Source organism: Schistocerca americana, chromosome 1, assembly GCF_021461395.2.
Source record: "Schistocerca americana isolate TAMUIC-IGC-003095 chromosome 1, iqSchAmer2.1, whole genome shotgun sequence".
NCBI classification, from domain to species: Eukaryota; Metazoa; Arthropoda; class Insecta; order Orthoptera; family Acrididae; genus Schistocerca; species Schistocerca americana.
This window is the reverse complement of record NC_060119.1, coordinates 763,990,755-764,009,345: the sequence shown is the minus strand read 5'-3', so window position 1 is coordinate 764,009,345 and position 18,591 is coordinate 763,990,755. Positions and strand designations below refer to the sequence as shown.

General features: G+C 37.4%; 1 protein-coding gene across 8 annotated transcripts in view; it reads left to right on the top strand.

Moving 5' to 3' along the window:
* The window catches only part of LOC124611756 (diacylglycerol kinase theta), a 713,198-nt gene that overhangs the window by 385,422 nt on the left and 309,185 nt on the right, over window positions 1-18,591 (top strand). For 6 of the 8 annotated variants that reach the window (XM_047140276.1, XM_047140274.1, XM_047140270.1 and 3 more), the window contains exons 4-5: window positions 1,697-1,917; window positions 9,411-9,582. In XM_047140276.1, the coding sequence (XP_046996232.1) occupies window positions 1,697-1,917; window positions 9,411-9,582 (393 nt within the window). The remainder of the gene's footprint in view (window positions 1-1,696; window positions 1,918-9,410; window positions 9,583-18,591) is intronic. The other 2 variants (XM_047140277.1, XM_047140271.1) reach the window with 1 other exon arrangement.

The following is an 18,591-nucleotide window of genomic DNA, read 5'->3' as shown; positions in this document are numbered from 1 at the left end:
TGTAATTGCGAAACATCAATGAACGTGATGTGATCCGTCATCCGCAGAAGCTTGATGCAAAGACTTTGAGGCATGTCAACATTTATGCCAGTATTAATATGAATGTATAACCACAACAGTTTCAATGAACTATGTTTTGAATTAAGCACCGTGTGGTTCGTATGTATGGGTTTCATATTGAACTTCTATAAATAAGCTTTTCTTATGAGATATTCAATATAGCAATATGTTAGGTAGTAAGATTAAATGTAACAAGATGAAATTTACTGCATTCTACAATTTTAGCTACAAATAGTGCATACAGTTTCCTCTTTTATAAATTTTATGGCTATTAAACAGTTGCACAACCCAAAGTTGTGCACTAGATCATGACTTGAATCCAGGTTCATGTCTTTTGTTGCGATGCATCAATCAGTTGCATGATCTGTGCATACTTTACAGACAGATATAGTTTTAACATATTACTTATTTCCTTACATACTTTTCCAACTCAACACAGATTCACCAGCCATTTTGCTGGAGTAGCACATCTTGGGGAAAGAATATAGGGCTTGGAGAGTCTGATGTAATGACAGCCTTGTACAGTTAAACATTGACTTGGTTTGCAAAGTGTGCACAGATAGCAGAACTGGTAGTGGACTGCATTTCAGAGTCAGGGATCAGGTCTCAAGTTGTAGTTTGGCACATAGTTTTATTTTTCCACAAATGTATCTCTGTGACCATTTTACATAGGTTCTATGTGTCATTGTTTTCATTTTGCATGATGTCTGCAGTGCAGAACTCTGTCTCAATGGAGTTCTGTTCTAACTTAGGAATTTCACTGTGCAGGGTGTCTCAAAGACCTTACATCAAGCATGTAGGGGTGATGGATTGTAGCTTGGGGAAAAATATTTTGTTAGAGAGAAAAGTTCACTGATGCTTCTTGGTGATGCTAGGTATCCCTTTGCACCTGAGTGGCAGAAGGGCATAGTGATTTGGTGTGTGCATATGTGATGCGTGTTGTCAGTAATCAGTCATCTGCTTTGTGTGAAAGGGGCTGGGCTGAACAAAATTAAAGTTCCTGATTCACTTTTTCCACTTAGAGGCACTCATTCTTATGGTTTTCTTGTTCCATTTTACAGTGGTAGGTAGTATGCAGCACACCTGCAATGTGCTAGTTAAGTGCAATCTCATCATCCAAAGGCCTGTTAATACTGAAGGACACATAGTGTAATTGCGAAGCATCAATGAATGTGATGTGATCCGTCATCCACAGAAGCTTGATGTAAAGACTTTGAGGCATCCTGTATAAGCAAGTATTTGGTCAGTGTGAAGCCAGTGGTTTTAAAAATATTATCTATGATTTGTTGTTTTTCTGCATATGTAAAAATGTAATGTACCTGGGCAGCAATAGGAAGCAAATTTTAAATGGCAATTTGTCAGTATTTAATTTTCAAAGTTAAAAAGACTTGAAATGTTGCTCTATGTCTATACACAGTGTTTCTCCCATCTCATAAAATTTGTATTGTGATTTACATTCAACTTTCCTTTTGAAGCTGTCCCCATTGCTTATATATAGGCCAAACACTTTCAATCCGTTTCTTTCTTTTCATTCAAATTCCACTGTTTTTCAGGCACGAAACCTTTAATACCTTTTATGATAGAAGTGTTTCAGCATATTCTTGACAGTAAATAAAATTTCAACATTCAATTTCAGTTTGCGAGTACTTTGTACACATAGAATGCCAGGACTTTGCAGTGGCTGACTGCAAAGAAAATGCAACATATCTCCCTGGCAAGGAGCTGTCATCGGTACACCATGAACACCACTGGCGTGAGGGTAACCTGCCGAGCAACTCGAAGTGTGTTGTATGCAAGAAGACATGCTGGTCAGCAGAATGTCTGTCAGGATACCGATGCGAGTGGTGTGGCATGACGGTTTGTGATGATAAACTCTTTTTATCTTTGTTAGTTTTTATAGCCTATTTTCTGTATAGCTGTAAAGAGATACCAGTTAAAAGTTATGGCTGACATGTCCATCTAAAAATAATAACTAAATTTCAGGCTGTGAGAAAATGTTCACTAGCTATCTCTTCTTTTTGTACCTCTTGCTTTTTTACGGAGAATCCTTGTTTATTTCTTTAGCTTGTGTCCTCAGTCTTGTTATCTTTGTCTTGTGTTAAGTATTAATAGATGAAACATAGTATGTAATAAATGCAGTAAGAAAAATAATCATCATTTTGAGGTAGAAATGTTAAGGGTGCAGGAGTGGCACACAAGCAGTCAAAAGTATATTAGCATTATTATATTAGCATTAATCTCCATCCCAGAACTTGAAGGAGCGACAGGGCAAATAAAATTGCTTTTCAACATTTGAAGATTTTCGTAATTTAGTGTTTGAGCAAAGAAAGATTACATACTGTATGGAGAGGTGGAAGAAAAAATGGTACAGACAGTCAATTTGGGTTGAGGAGAGACAGTGGAAGACAGCTAGATTTATAACAAAAAGAGTAATCCTGAAGTGAGAGAAAATAGTGACCATGATGTCAGTGTAGAAAAACTTTTTCCCACGAAAGATCAGTTCAACATTGGTCATTTTACTGTCATAAATAAACATCATCTTTGTTTCAGCATCTTCCTTTCCTTTCACAGTCAGCATCTCGATTACAGAATCTAACTGTCATATCTCAGTAGTAGAAAGTAACTTCTTAGTATTCAGATGTAATTTCAAAAAGCCTTAATAGCGAGTATCACATAAGTGACTTTGTCTAAAGTTTACATTATTTGCACTGTCATTAAATAACTCCTCCCAGTCATCTCAGTGATAATGTTAGTTTCACAACATGGTAGTGCAACAAAATGAGTGATTGAAAACGTATCTACTTATTTAACAGTAGTAGAGAATCCTGGGGGTGAACAAGACATAAAATAAAGGAAGTGCAGCCAATCACCTGTAGAAAACTGATGTGTTGCACACAGACACCTGTAACAGAAATGAGTATTCATTGGCTTTCAATTTCTGTCTCTTTTCCAAGCAAAATTACATATTCATAAATACAACATTGCATCAGTTCACAATAGGTGAGTGACAGCTTTACCCTTATTTTACATATTTACTTATTTTATTTAGTCATCTGGGGATCATCTGATAATGAGATAGGATCTGTCATCATTTTCAGTTACTTTGTCTTCTGTAGTTGATATCTTGAGGCTGCCTGCCTGCTTTTCACTTTAATGACAGTTCTTAATCATCTAGACTTTTTATCTCTTGGGCCTAAAAACTGTACTTATCTTGAGATCTCAGCTTTAAGAACTAGAGACATAAAGGGCCAGTTGTAAAAAAAGCACTTGATCTTAGATTTGCACAAAAAATGAACTCTGATCAAGCTGAATCAGAAATCTGCACTGGATTAACTTTAATCTCACGTTATTGCACTGTGAACTAGGATCAATTTTGTCTACCAAAATTTAATGGATCAAGCCTTATTCTGTTATAATAATCAGTAGACAACATAATGCACTACAGAAGAACAGAATTTGTTTTTCTCAAGTACAAGCTGAAAAGAAGTAAGTAATAAACAAGTTGTTGTTAATACCGCTAAACTGCTAAGTTTAAAAAATTTTATGTCTGAAATGGTATGGTAAGGAGAGTATCAACAGTGTGAGTAATGTGTTAATGGGCAGATAATAATTATTGTCATATGAATTTTAGGAGACAACACATAAAGTGAAAAAGTTTAAAAACATTTTAAAGTCACTTAGCACCTGAATGAGAAATGGACATTAAAACTATTTAAAATGAGCAGTTAGCTATATAGAGTTTGATTGCAGCCAATAATGACTGAGCATGAGCCTCTTTTACACAAATGCTTTCTAGGATTGAATAGTAGTGACGACACAATTTGTATTGAATTTTTAATTACTGAAGATGTGCTTAAACTGCTGTGCCACCTCATTGCTTGCATGGGGATGAAAAGAAATGGTAAGCACATGTAAGTCAATTAGGAAGCTAATGTTCATTAGCCAGAGTGAAAATAAAATTGTGACGCAGTAGCTACTTGCTGGACTACAGTGCCAGTGGTCTGGGGTTCAAATCAAAGTCTGTCCTAAATTTTTTTTGACCTCTGGTAGTGTTCCTTAATGTGCAAAATGCCAAGTTCATCACAGTCTGGAGACCACGTTAAAATGTAGGTCCTCATATTCGTGGATGGGCGAGTCTGTTCAGAGATGTGATTAAGGCAAGGCTGTACCAATTCGCGATGAACCACCCCAAGTAAATTATTCTGGTGGCCAAATCAACATTCAGGTTGTTCACAGTGCTACCTATAAAGACAATGCAAATGTGTACCTTTGCCACACTCTGTGCTGATAGTTTCTTTGGTGTTTAACAATGGCTTTCAAAACCCATGAACTATTAAAATTTTTGTCCACACAGAAAACCACCTTATCTGTGGCCAGTAATCCACAATGTGTATTTTTTCATCACTTCTGAATGCCTGACATGACACCATGTTTGTCTACAGTTTGTGTTTGCAGTTGAATTAGCTGTGCCATCTAATGACAAATGGCAGGTGGTCATGAATTATCAGCTTCTGACTTTGTATTTTCAAAAACATTTTGTTAACAAAAGGTATTATAATGACAGTGAGTTTTAAAAACATACCACGTGAATATGCCACTTGGTGTTTTACTAATGTTCTGTACCACTGTGGTGGGGATCTTCAGTGCTGAGAGCCTTAAGTATGGAGTCTTCTTGTATTTTGTGGATGTTACTTATTTTGTCTGCGTATTTTATACAAAACACTAATGATGTTTGGCAGCTACTCATCTGTAACTGTTTCATGTTTGGTACATAGATACACACAAACACAGGAAACCTTTCAATCTTTTCTCAGTTTAAGTTACCTCCATCTCTGTCTTTCTCTCATATATGACCGCATACTCACAGATCAGTGTGCAAGCGCATCCAAACCCATGATAATACAACTGATTAGACTATGTCCTTTGTGCTAAAACTTGACTAGAAGAAGGGATCAGTTGGCAGGACTTGTTCTGAGGCATCAAGGGATCACCAATTTAGTATTGGAGGGCAGCGTGGAAGGTAAAAATTGTAGAGGGAGACCAAGAGATGAATACACGAAGCAGATTCAGAAGGATGTAGGTTGCAATAGTTACTTGGAGATAAAGATGCTTGCGCAGGATAGAGTAGTATGGAGGGCTGCATCAAACCAGTCTCTGGGCTGACGACCACAACAACCACAATGTCCTCTTTGATGGGTGGGAAAGTGGTTCAAATGGCTCTGAGCACTATGGGACTTAACTTCTGAGGTCATCAGTCCCCTAGAACTTAGAACTACCTAAACCTAACTAACCTAAGGACATAACACACATCCATGCCCGAGGCAGGGTTCGAACCTGTGACCGTAGCGGTCGCGCGGTTCCAGACTGTAGCGCCTAGAACCGCTCGGCTACTCCAGCCAGCCTGGGAAAGTTACTAAAGGAATGCATCAGGGAAAAGGGAGTAATGTTGTTGTCATGGTCTTCAGTCTGAAGACTGATTTGTTGCAGCTCTCCATGCTACTGTATCCTGTGCAAGCCTCTTCATCTCCACATAACTTCTGCAACTTACATCCTTCTGAATTTGCAAACTGTAGTCATCTCTTATTTTCCCTCTACAATCCCCCCACCCCCTACCCAACTTCCTTCCAATACTAAATTGACAACCTCTTGATGTCTCAGAATGTGTGCTATCAATGATCCCTTTTCCTAGTTAGGTTGTGCCACAGATTCCTTTTCTCCCCAATTCCATTCAGTACCGCCTGATTAGTTACATGATCTACCCATCTAATCATCAGTATTCTTCTGTAGCACCATATTTCAAAAACTTCTATTCTCTTCTTGTCCAAACCGTTTATCGTACTTGTTTTACTTCCACGCATGGCTACATGCCATACAAATAATTTCAGAAAAGACCTCCTAACACTTAAATTTGTATTCAGTGTTAACAGATTTATCTTCCGAAATGCTTTCCTTGCCATTAGCCAGTCTACATTTTACATCCTTTCTACTTCAATCTTGTGCATAGAAATAAGCGGTTAAGGAGGTGATGGGAGGCAGGAGCTAGATCGCTCTCAGCAGCAGTAGCAAAATGAGGGCTGAATGATGTAACAGTCACAAAACTGAGAGTGATGGTGCATGCAAGAGAGTAAAAGAGAGAGAGAGAGAGAGAGAGAGAGAGAGAGAGAGAGAGAGAGAGAGATGAGATGAGTGGGAAAGTGGAATACAGGGAAGAAATGGATTGGACAAGTGCAGGAAAGGAAAGAGTGTCATCATGGAAGTGAAACTGGGATAGCAGGCAAGAGTACAATTGTAGGTTTGGGCCAGAGAGAAGCTATGTGAGTGGGATAGTTCCCACGTGTGTTGTCAACATAGCTGGTGGCTGGTGCTGAACTGGGGGAGGGGAGGGGGGAGGTGGAGAAGTGGATGAGGGGGTAGGATGCATGGAACATGCACTGAAGCAGCTGTTGAAATCACTTGTATTGTTGTATGCAGCAAGTTTAGAAACTGGGTAGCTGCATTTGTCGTAACTATTTAAGTGGGTAAAAGATGATTAAATGTTGCCCTGACATAGCACTCTACACTGTAATTGCAGCACAGCTAGTAAATAACATAGTTGGTTTCACATATGGCTCTTCCTTTAAAGGGATTGGAAATGTATGTTACTGGACAACATTTCAAAATTGAAAGCAGTTGACAACTGCATGGAATAGGTTGTGCACTTGTGTCTCCCATTGAAGGAATGATCGAATGGGTGCAGGTTTGGAAGTGAGGGTGACAGAGACATGGGTTAGTGTACTGCATAAGTTGGGTGTGATATAGAGTGCTGATATAGGGGATGGTAGAATTTTAGCTAGAATAACTGTCATCTCAGGCCATGAGAATAGACGATTTGATGAACAGCTTGTACCAAGAAAATTGTCACGTACTAGAAACAGTAGTAGGTAATAACTGTTCAGCAAAGGATTTGGTTGAGTTTTCAAGGCTTGACTGATACTGAGAGATAAGGGAAGTATTGATTGATGGCTGTTTCACAGTAGGTTTGCTCCTTTCCCGGGTATAGAAGATGTGGAAAATCTCTTTCTGTACTGGATATTGTTTGTCTATGGCTGTGGCAAGGTTGGCAACATATTTGCATGACTGCTGCTTCCGACTGTAGATGCATCCACAGGTGCCAACACTGCTGTGAAATGGCACAAGTGGCAAAGTGTCAGAATAGAGATTGAAAGGTTTTAAGTACCAGAAGATTTTATAGAATTAGCTGATAGTTGGAGATAAACATCCAGAAGGGTAGCTTGTTGAGATGGATCAGGTGGAGTAGATTTGGGAACTGAGGTTCTAGAGGAAGGAGCAGAATTTGAAGTGCTATGTGGTAAGGAGTAATCCTCAAAATGGCCTGAATAAGGACAATTTGATAGTGATGCCGATCAGAGAAGCTTTCTGTGGGAATATAATAACCTGCTACGATGGCAGTCAAGCAGAGTTGGGTTTGTGGAACTTTGGGAGCAGATGAAAGGTGGATGTGTGGAGGATTGCCATTGTGATGAGAGGTTACTGTGATAGGTTTTGGGACATTCCTTATATTTTTAGGAACAGTTGGAAATCATATTGAACTTATGGGATGAGATATCGGTGGGTTTATAAGCAGAGATGTTTGAAAGCTATGGGAGACACTCAGTCACACAATCACAGTGTTTCTTAACAGAGGTGGAGCATTTGCCTGTGAAAATAATGCTGATTTAACTAGAAAATTAAAATATGCTTCTCTCTACTCGCTGTTTTTATTCAGAGGTGATGATCTTGGCATTAGCGTGAACTATAAGTGCCCTGCACTCCTTCCTTTAATTATACTTTTGTTGTCCGTATGTTCCCATCATTGCCTTGACCAACTTCTGCTCCTTTGCTCCTTGCCACACTCTTCCTCTTTATATCTTTCTCTCAGAAAGGAAAATATGATTCTGGAACTTTGAGGGTCATTGTTTATTTGTCATTGTGTCTGTTACCCATACTTGATTTAAGCTAATTTTTTGTAGGCACAAATCTTTGTATCTCTATTAATTCTTCCATGATGATTAAATTTCAGTTGTTTCTTTTTTAATTAGTTTATGGATTGTACTAAAGAATAGCCTTTTAATTTTTTTTCAAATATGCATTCCTCCATAATTACATAGTTAATAATAGACAAACAGTCATGAAAACTGCAGTACCAAGAAAGAATGGCTCAAATGAATGCACAGTTTGAGGATATGTAGAATGTCATATCAGCAGAATGTCTATAAATCTGTCATAAAAAGTGGAATTGTTAAAAGCAAATGTTGGCATGGCTCATGAATAGCAAAAGGTGCACTACCAACATATGAGAGAAGCTGAATGGGACAATAAGATTAAAAAAGAAAACGGTGAAGTTTGTATTAAACCTATCAGTAATTGAGCGTTGTTCATAGGACTGCGTGGGTAACAGGATACACAATGTGGATTGAGTGCCAACTTCTCTCCTTGGTCATAATACTTCCCCCTCAATGTTAGTGTATCCCAGGAAGTGTATGCTAATGGTTCAAAGCTGTCTATACTGATGGCACGTATGCCATTGCATCTTCTTCCATTGTCTGAAAACCACAAACAGCTCAGACTGTAATGGCCATGTGAACAGAATTGTGGTACAGAATGAGATATTCACTCTGCAGCGGAGTGTGCGCTGATATGAAACTTCCTGGCAGATTAAAACTGTGTGCCGGGCCGAGACTTGAACTCGGGAAGTTCGAGTCTCGGCCCGGCACACAGTTTTAATCTGCCAGGAAGTTTCAGAATTGTGGTACAGTAAATGACAGACTGTAGGATTTGTAGGAATTTCACTTCCATTTGTCCTACAGAAATGGCATTATAGATGACTGGCAGCCTACATTGTTAGCAACGTGATATTCAAATACCTACTGTGGTGGTTTGGACGATCATTGGATACAACATATAATTTTGAGTCCTACATTTCAAGGGAAATTTTGAACATATTTTGTTCAGAAGCACCTTTACTGAACAGCTCTTGTGGCAAGGAAGTGGAAATGGAAGAAATACCAACTTGAATAAAGTAGCATAGTATTCTTTGTACACTAGTCACTGCAAGAGGTACAACAAACATTTTTGCACATATATAATTTGTTCATTCACACAGTTTGTAAAGCTAATCAGGTGATGTACTCTAATTGCCTGTCATTTAAATATCTTGTCTTTGTTTAGATGCTGTGAATAAGAATAAAAACCAATGTATTCATAGCAGTTGATAGACAGTCTTTCTATGGGATAATGTTCTATTTTTTCTGTGTAATTCCTTCATTTGGTATACATTACCTGTGTAATAATGTAACTTACTTCTGATGCAGTCTCATGCTGTGTGCCGTAAGAGCATTCCTCCTGAATGTACATTCGGAAACCTGGAACCCATATATCTGCCCCCACATGCTGTTAGCATTCCCCGCACTGAGGTGCCAATGGAGGCAATAATAGGGGTGCAGGTCCGACGGAAAGAGACCATGTCCCGTGAGTATTCGTGCCGTAAGTGTTACCTCATCAAACCATAACATTCCATTTCATAATTTCATTGTGTAATGAGCAATACTATAGATCAGTAATAGCTTGCAACATTTTATTATTTACACCCTGTAAATCTCTGTTACATTTTCTTGCTGTGTACAGTTTTTACCACTTGTTTGTATCGTAGTTGTACAGCATTTGCATGATGACCTTTTATTCTGAAGTTGTGTTCGAAATTTGTTTTTAAATCCCTAAAGTAATACTTACTTCAACAGTGAAATTATAATGCTTCGAAACAGAATGTATTCTAAGCAAATTTAAAGTTGTGTGCAGTATATAGCAAGGTACTGTAGTAAATGATCAGTGTATGTATAGAAACATATTCATCTGTTTAATAGAAGCTACTCTTAAGAGTGACATAAAGTGCTGTTGTGTATAATATTCATATTGGGATACAAACAGAAATAGCCTAAAACTTTTTATGGCTAGCACAATCATTTACTGTAATACCGCTTCATTAACACAGATGTTATCTTCAAATAACTTGGTGTAATTTTCATTAATTAATATCTAATAAATGACTATAATTGTCATCACTTGTAGCCCTACCAACAGTCTCATGTTTAAGATACAAAAGTGATTGTGCCAAATAATGTTTATTTATGCTCTAATATCTTCATCAGTAAAAATATAAAAATTTAATTCAAAATTTGAAGTGAAGAAAAGGAAAAAGTATTATCGAAAATAACCTTCAGTTATAGTTACTACCAAAAATCAAGTAGGAAAAAATATCCGCATTGCACTCTATGGAATGTAAACTGCCAGAAAAAGAAAATGTAACATCTTCAAGGAAAGGGTCAAGAAAATCCAAAACCTTCAAGGAGAGGGTCATTTTATTGACAAGTAAGGTGATAGGCAAATCATCACTCGAACAGTATATGGTAATAAACTCAGACCAAATGACACAAATGTCACAGCAAAGGTTGCCCAGTCACATCAACACACTGTGTATCTCCCTCTGGGGCAATCTCACATTCAAACAATCGTAAAGGTGCCAAATGGCATCCTGTAATAGATTGTCCCAAGCATCTTGCATCTTTTGTTGCAGTTGGGCAATGGTTCTTGCAGATTCTGAAGAACAAGTAAGTTCCTTCTTCATTATGTCCCATATGTGTTCACTTGATGAGAGGCCTGGTGAGCTCACTGGCTGGGCAGCTGTTGTATAACACATAGAGCACTTTGTGTCACAGCAGCTGTATACGGACATTCATTGTCCTGCTAAAATAGCACATTACCTTCCTGTCAAAGAAATGGCAGTATCATGGAGATAACAGCCTGTGCAATGTTGCGGGCACTGATTGCGTTACCTCCAGAAACACAAAATGTGACTGTGTGTTGTAACTGATGGTGCCCCGCACCTTGAAGCCTAGGTTGGGACCTGTGTGTCGTGGACAAATGCACTCTGGAACAGGCAGTGCACCAGGTACGCCGTGTGCGTGTATGTCCATCACTCACTTTCGCGCAGGACCTACACTCATCACTGAATATGACAGAGTGCCATTCCACTCTCCAATCATCTCTTGTATGACACCAGAGTGTCTATGTTGGGTTTTGTCACGGTGTCAGTGCTGACCTGGTCAGAGGCACATGTGATCTTAATCCCAATGCAAGTGGACAGTTTCCAATTGTGCTAATAACGCAGCTGGTTCAACATGTGCCTGGATTTTGTCTCTGGGTGATGTTTGGTCAGCCATCCCTGCTTGTACAATGCATCAATCTTGATGTGTATCTGCACTGTGCGGAGATCCAGAACCTAATCTACGGGTGTGGGAATGTTTCCCAGGCCACTGATGAATTCAGCGACACACCGGTGTACATTGTTTCCAATATGCGCAGCAGTCTGTCAATAAGTTCACCCAGTTTCCTGCAGGCCCACAGTGTGATGCTGTTCAAACGGGTGAAACTGTTCAGCACGAGTACATACTCATTGGTGTGTCATGGTTGTACTCTCTACAATTAATGTTGAAAAATATTATTCAGCTCTAAACCCTGCATGGTTACTGCTTCGAGAGACAAGAAAGGGGGGGGGGGCGGGGGGGTGGCGGCACAGACAGGCCTCGTGAGTGCCAACTGATTGCCGATGTCCATGACAAATGGATCACTAACACAGTAACCCCTCAGTATGCATGTTTACACCAAGAGCCCCTGAACACAGTCCTTGAGGGTGTTGCATTTTTTGTTTTCTGACTGTGTGTTTATTTGTGAATAAGAGTAGATATGAACTGTTTGATTTCATCAAATAAGGATACAGTGCTGAGCATGGGACAATGTCAGATTAAGATTAATCATTAACAATTAAAATTAAATTCTAAACATATGAATTAAATTATTACCGCCCACAATAAATTCTCTCCTAATTATAGTGACTTCATAGTACTGTATTGTATACTGTCATTTGATAACTAGTGGGCCTATGCACGTCTCATAGTAATTGCACCCAATGTTTATAAACTAAATGGTAATCTTTGTGTTTATTGTGGTTTAAGAAATATTTTGCAGGAAATCTTTATCATTGGCAGTATGCTAGCTGAAGCATGAAAACTAAATAATTGGCAGTATTCAGATTAGTGGAAGAAATGGAAAGACATGTAAAGAAGCAAAGATACAAGAAGGGTGTGCCATAAAGATGTAAGGAATCGTATAAAATGCTGTATACTGAACAGAATAAAGCTGTATCAAGCGTGACCAGAAAAAGGAAATATATCATTCAATAATTCAGGACCAGAAGAGAGATCTCATGTCAAGATAGTTTTTTTGTCCATGAGCTCTGAAACAAATTAATGCTTGGAAATTTAAAATTAAATAAAAAAAAAAAGGCTTCACACGGTGCAAAATGTGGAACTTGTGGTACTTTGTATCATACATCCCACTAAATTAAAGAACTGCAAGGACTTAAGATCTTCTGTTGAATCAAGATTTTAAATTCTATTACAGCCATGCTGTAAATGAATTTAGTAAGCTTTTGATTACAGCATTACCAAGAATTAATTAAATTTTGTTGTAGCTCCTTTTCTTTATGTCTTATTTCCGTCTTAGTCTTGCATTCATTTTGTGAAATGCATAACGATTTTGTTTCAAATTGTGTGGTAGAGTTCATTTACTTTAACGTAATATTTTTATAGTGTAGTTGTGTGGAGTGTCAACAATTTATTTTTATATTTACTTTTCTGAGTGTGGCTCATTGAAAGTATGACAAATATGCCATGTTCATTGAAATTTAATTCTTACAGTTTACATTACCAGTTACTTTTTATTTTTAAAGTGCGTGTGTATATTTTGTTTAAGTTTAGTTTTTTGCACCTTAACAAAAGTTGCTTTTCTGTAAAGTCTTGAAGAAGGAGTAAAAAAGTCAGTAGTATTCAAATATTGCAAGTAGCATTTGTAAGGAGACATGTCCAAAATTGTTCAATGTTGTGTGTCCACAAGTAGTTTGTGCACATAATTTTGGAACATGTTTTGCATAATACTTTTATTTGAACAATGCAACATAAAAATATGACATAATTTTAGCGTACATTTTCGTAGGTGGCTTCTTTATTAATTTGCAGTTGGAATTTTTAAACATGTTTACTGAAATCAGCTTCATGGTCTTTTTATATCACTGCTTCTGCATGCAAAGCATGAATGTTTGTTTGTGCCACTGCCATTTCCACTTTGCAATGCACGGGATTGTGTGTATTCTTCAGTACTATTTGCTTGTCATCCACCTTTTCTTTGGATCTAAGAAACAACTATATTGTAAATATGTTATTAAAAATGCACTAAATGAGGTTTCTCATAAATAACCATAATAAACTAATGCAAAAAAACTACATACGCAATTTTACTTCAGATTTTACTTCAGATTCGAGCACAGAACCACTGATAAATTTTGTTCAGTTAGTTAGCCTGCCACACTGGCTGCTAAAACCCACACAAGGCATTTTTAAAAATTGTTTGTCTGTTCTGTATAAGATCTCTGCTCAATTATTGGTATTCCAAGCCCTTTGAAGGCCATGATTTTTTTTAATCATCATGTGTGGTGTACTATGTATTACATACAGTCTTCATGTTAGCTGGCTAAGGGTAAATTATATTTGAAAGCTTTTTTAAGCAATATTGCTTCTTCAGTCATCTTCTTATTTTCGACAGTTGATCTTTTCAGTTTATTTTCCCTGTCATATTTAGACTGATTACCGCATGTTAAATCTTGTTTTTCTGTACAAAAGAAATGATTCACATTCATTTCATTCCATTTTTGTAGGCAACAGTTCTTCCTTGAATTAGCTGTGTTGCCTCCTTGTGTTCAGACTATTGTAAAAAACTGCTTTATTAAATAAAAATAAATATTTCTTCTGTGACCTGGACAGAATTCCATTTCTTAAGCAAATTTGTTGTACCAGATACAAAAGAATGAACAATAATACACAGTTATCTGCTTAACAGAAGTATATTATATGATTCACAGTTAATTGATTGGCAATAAAAATTCCTGAATACTTTTATTTCCTCTGTATTATCATCATCTCAGGTGCGGCATCTTAAAAATTTGATTTTTTGATTATTATCCCTATCTGTTTGATGCATTGTGTTCACTTAATCAAGAAATACCACGATGTCCATTTGTGTATCACAACCATGTTGTTCAGAAAACAATCAATATTATGCTTCTTTCTACTTGTTACATATTAGTCTTTCATGTCCATTATTTACCCTCTCACTCTGTTTCCTCTGATTATAACAAAGAGTGCTCTGTTTTATGAAGTGAGTTGAAGTTTTAAATGTTGTATGTTTCCTCAGTGCTCCCCCTCCCCTACTCTACATTTCCTCCCCCCTCCCCCCCCCCCCCCAACACACACACACACACACACACACACACACACACACACACACAGGCACATCAAACATATTTTTAAAAAGTCTAATATGAAGGAGAACCTGCAGAAGTGTGACCTTCAGAAATGTGGAAACAGCCTCATTGTGTACACTTCTCTTTCCTGTTTCATGTCATACACATGAATGCAGTTGTTTGTCTTATATGCATATATCTTAAATATTATACTGAATTCTTTTTTGGGTATCTGTGCTGTGTCAGATTTTTTTTTAAAATAGATTTCATGGCAGATACCTGGGAAAACCTGTTGGTCCTGGTCATTTTCTGAAGCCCTCTTCATGCTCAGTTCACAGTTGTAGTAAGATAAATTTTTTAATGTGACATTCTTAGTTGAAAGCTTAAACTGGCTGCCTCCTACAAATGTGGCAGTCTTTTTTTTCTTTTTCCCCAATTGTCTGGATTTCTTGAAACTGAAGATTAATTATAGTAGTGTGTGTGTGTGTGTGTGTGTGTGTGTGTGTGTGAGGAAGAGAAAGAGAGAGAGAGAGAGAGAGAGAGAGAGAGAATGACACAACTACTGCACTGAAGTAAATCAGACACATTTAAAGAGGTGGGAAAAGAGAGGCATATTTGTTTGTATTACATTTGTCCATCTTCCCTTATTTTATTATTCGTTTGTTAAACTACATGTTGACCAGTTCTGTCTTCCCTTTTCTCATGATATATTGACCAGTTCTGCCTTTCCTTTTCTCATGCACTTCAAATTCTTTCTGCTATTGCCACCTTGAATATCTGTCTTACTTTTAAATGTTAATAGTTTCACTTATTAATAATACATTATGTGGACAAAAGTCTCTGTATATCTCACTTTGTGTGATTTTGAGCGATGCATTTGGGGTTATACAGGGTGTCCCAGGAAGAACGATCAGTATTCGGGGATATGGCATGAACGGTCATTTGAACCAAAAAACATATGGATATATGCCATGTTCCGAATGAATTCCAAGATGGACCACATTTAATGTAAATTTTTATTTATTTTCTGTATTATTCAGTTCATTGTCATAGTTTACAAGGCACCATTGTAGTGTAGAGGAAATTGAGCTGGCCAATTTGATACAGCGAAAAATATGAATGTGACTTTTTTGTAGGAAATTCAATGTACTTTACTTTTGTGCTGCAACATGTTATTGCTAGGAGCCGCAGTTTTTGAGTTATTCAGGGAAAACATACAAAAGTGATATTGAATATGTTCGCTCTCAGAAACCTTTCGGAATAGTTTTTTGTTTCAAATGAACCTTCCTGTCATATTGCTGAATGTTGAATATTGACCATTCCTCCTGTGAATTCTGTATAAATGCAGGCATAATGTCTCACCCTTGTCGTTTTCTGTAAAATGGAGGCAGTTGGGGAATTTGAATGGGGTGTAATTGTAGTAGTTTATTAGTTTGGCAAACCTATAACATGCACAGGTCTACTATTATGATGTTATTATTTGAGTTGAAACCTTCAGGAAAGCAATAAACACAACTATAGCTAAACAAAACCTAAGAAAAATAACTAAAGGGCACTGATAAACATCGATGTGCCCTACTTACATCAGTTGTTTTATATCACAGTCAAGTATTGTTGAGACTTGATTTCAAACTCAGATAGAGGAGTTATTGACAGAAAAATCCATGGAGAGAAGACGACTGGAAGAGAGAATATTGGAGAAAAATGGCTTGGCTATGGCCTAGGCCTAGTGAATCATTTCCAGAATGAGTATTTCACTCTGCAGCAGAGTGTGTGCTTTTGTGAAGCTTCCTGGTCCTTTCATACTTTGCCAAATTATCTTCCCATGGACAGTCATATGAAATTTCTCTACACAAGTTCTATTTTGTGTTCCACCACTTCAGATTTAAACCTCTGGTATTTCCCTAAATCACTTAAGGGAAATGCCAGTGTGGTTCATTTGAAAAAGACATGTAATTTTCTTCCACCATCCTTCCTCAATCAGAGTGTATGCTACACCTGTAATGCACTCAGTGTCGCTGGCACATTAAATCCTAATCTTCCTTGCTCGTTTTCCAAAACAGACTGCCACTGAGTTTTTCAGAACTTCTTGTGTGCACTGCCTCTCCTCTGTCAACCCTAAGACTTGTATTTGTGATCAATCCTCACCATTTTCTCACTAGTTATCATATTTTTTTTCTTAATTCACCAGCTGCCATAACTCAATTTATATAATATTGTTTTATGAAGTGGCAACTCAGTCATTTGTATTTTCTCCTGTAAACCTTAATCATCTGTCTAAAATGTTGCTTCTCAAGGATTCACATAAATTTCTTCCTTCTTACTGGTACCTCTTCTATTCATAATGTATCTGCCTCATTAATTTAAATTGTTGCTAGTGACGTTTTCTCTTAACTTTATTTTGATCCTATGCATGCAGTAGATATAAAGTTTCAGATACTTCTTCCTCAGTTTTTTGTCAAGATTACGTAACAGAAGACAACTTTTAAAGAGAACTTACTTTGCCTGTGCCAATCTGCTTCTGTTGTCTTCTTCATTCTTTCCTAAGCAGTAAAATACTTTGACTCTTATCATGTCTGCAACTATTTTAAGAATAACCATATTGTTATTCTCCTGTCTACTTCTTGTCAATGTTTTGTTTATCATTAATTTCATTTGTGTACTAAGTAGCCAGTTTTTCTATGTTTATTGTACATTTTAATGGAAGGTCTGTGCTGTCTGCATACTTCAGCATGGGCACATATTTTCTGAAATTTTAAATTTTCCTTGATTGATTCTCTGGCGCAGTTGTCATAAGTTACAGTCCTGCTTTGCTGTCTTGTTTACATGAGCTTATCATTATTTATTTTCTATCGGATTTACCTCCACCATTTTTTATTTTATAGATTGCCTTTCTTTGTGCTCTATTCTCATTTTATTCAGATTTTCAAATATCTTACACCATCTGCTTTCATGGACTCGTGACACCAAACCATTCTGTGTTCTGGACGTATCAGAAACATCTGATCTGCATCTTTTATGTCCTCAAAACTACATTTAAGCTTACTATATATAGCACCAATTTTTTTTGTGACCAAATCTTTTTCAGTTGCCTTACATATATCTTTCATTCAAGTTTTGGTTATATCCAATCATTGTTGGTTTTGTAAGCTGGTATATTTTATTAATTAATTATAACTTTTTTCCTCTGTGTTTGATATACCTACACTGGCCTCTCCTCACCTTGATTTTTCTCTTGCCACCACTCTTCTACTGATTTGTTTTTAGTCTTTGGGAGGCACTGACAATTTAATTTTTGCAGTGTGTAGATGAATCAACTCAAACTAATACTCATTGTCAATGTTTTATGCAATCTCCGGCATCAATGAGAAATGTTTGTACATTTGATAGTGCACTCCCAAATTAGTCATTCGTTGGTTGGTTGGTTGGTTTGGGGAAGGAGACCAGACAGCGTGGTCATCGGTCTCATCGGGTTAGGGAAGGATGGGGAAGGAAGTCGGCCGTGCCCTTTCAGAGGAACCATCCTGGCATTTGCCTGGAGTGATTTAGGGAAATCACTAGTCATTCGTGAAATTTGTTTTAATGATATTGATTAAAAGTGACAGCAAAGCGTGTCGATTAAGAATACAAAACCAGTGACAAACCATGTAACCATATCTCATCAAATTCCTGTCTTAAAATTTGTTTGTATGAGAAATGAAGCAACATTTCCCATTTTGACTGGGCATTGCATAAAACACTGACAAGCACTATTTGTATTCAGACCACACACTGCGAAAATTAAACTGCCTGGAGAGGAGCTCCTATGCAACCAGTTCATCAGCACACCTGTTGATGGCAACATTGTTGCTTGCCAAAACATTGTGCCTTTTAGACATTGATATCTGGGCATTCACCCTTCAACTATTTCATCATGCCAGGAGTGGTTGAAGAATTGCATACCTCTAGAAGGAGGAGATGCATGAAAAGATGTGACAAGCTGTGCCATCAGAGATTCTGTTTGTGAATGCCTTTGCGTTCCTTATGAGATGCTGTGAAGAACTTGGTGCTGAACTTCACCAAGGTAATGCATCATATCGACTCAGCGGTAGCCACAAGAATCAAGAAACAAGCCAGCCTAGCTATGGTATGGGAGGGAGTGT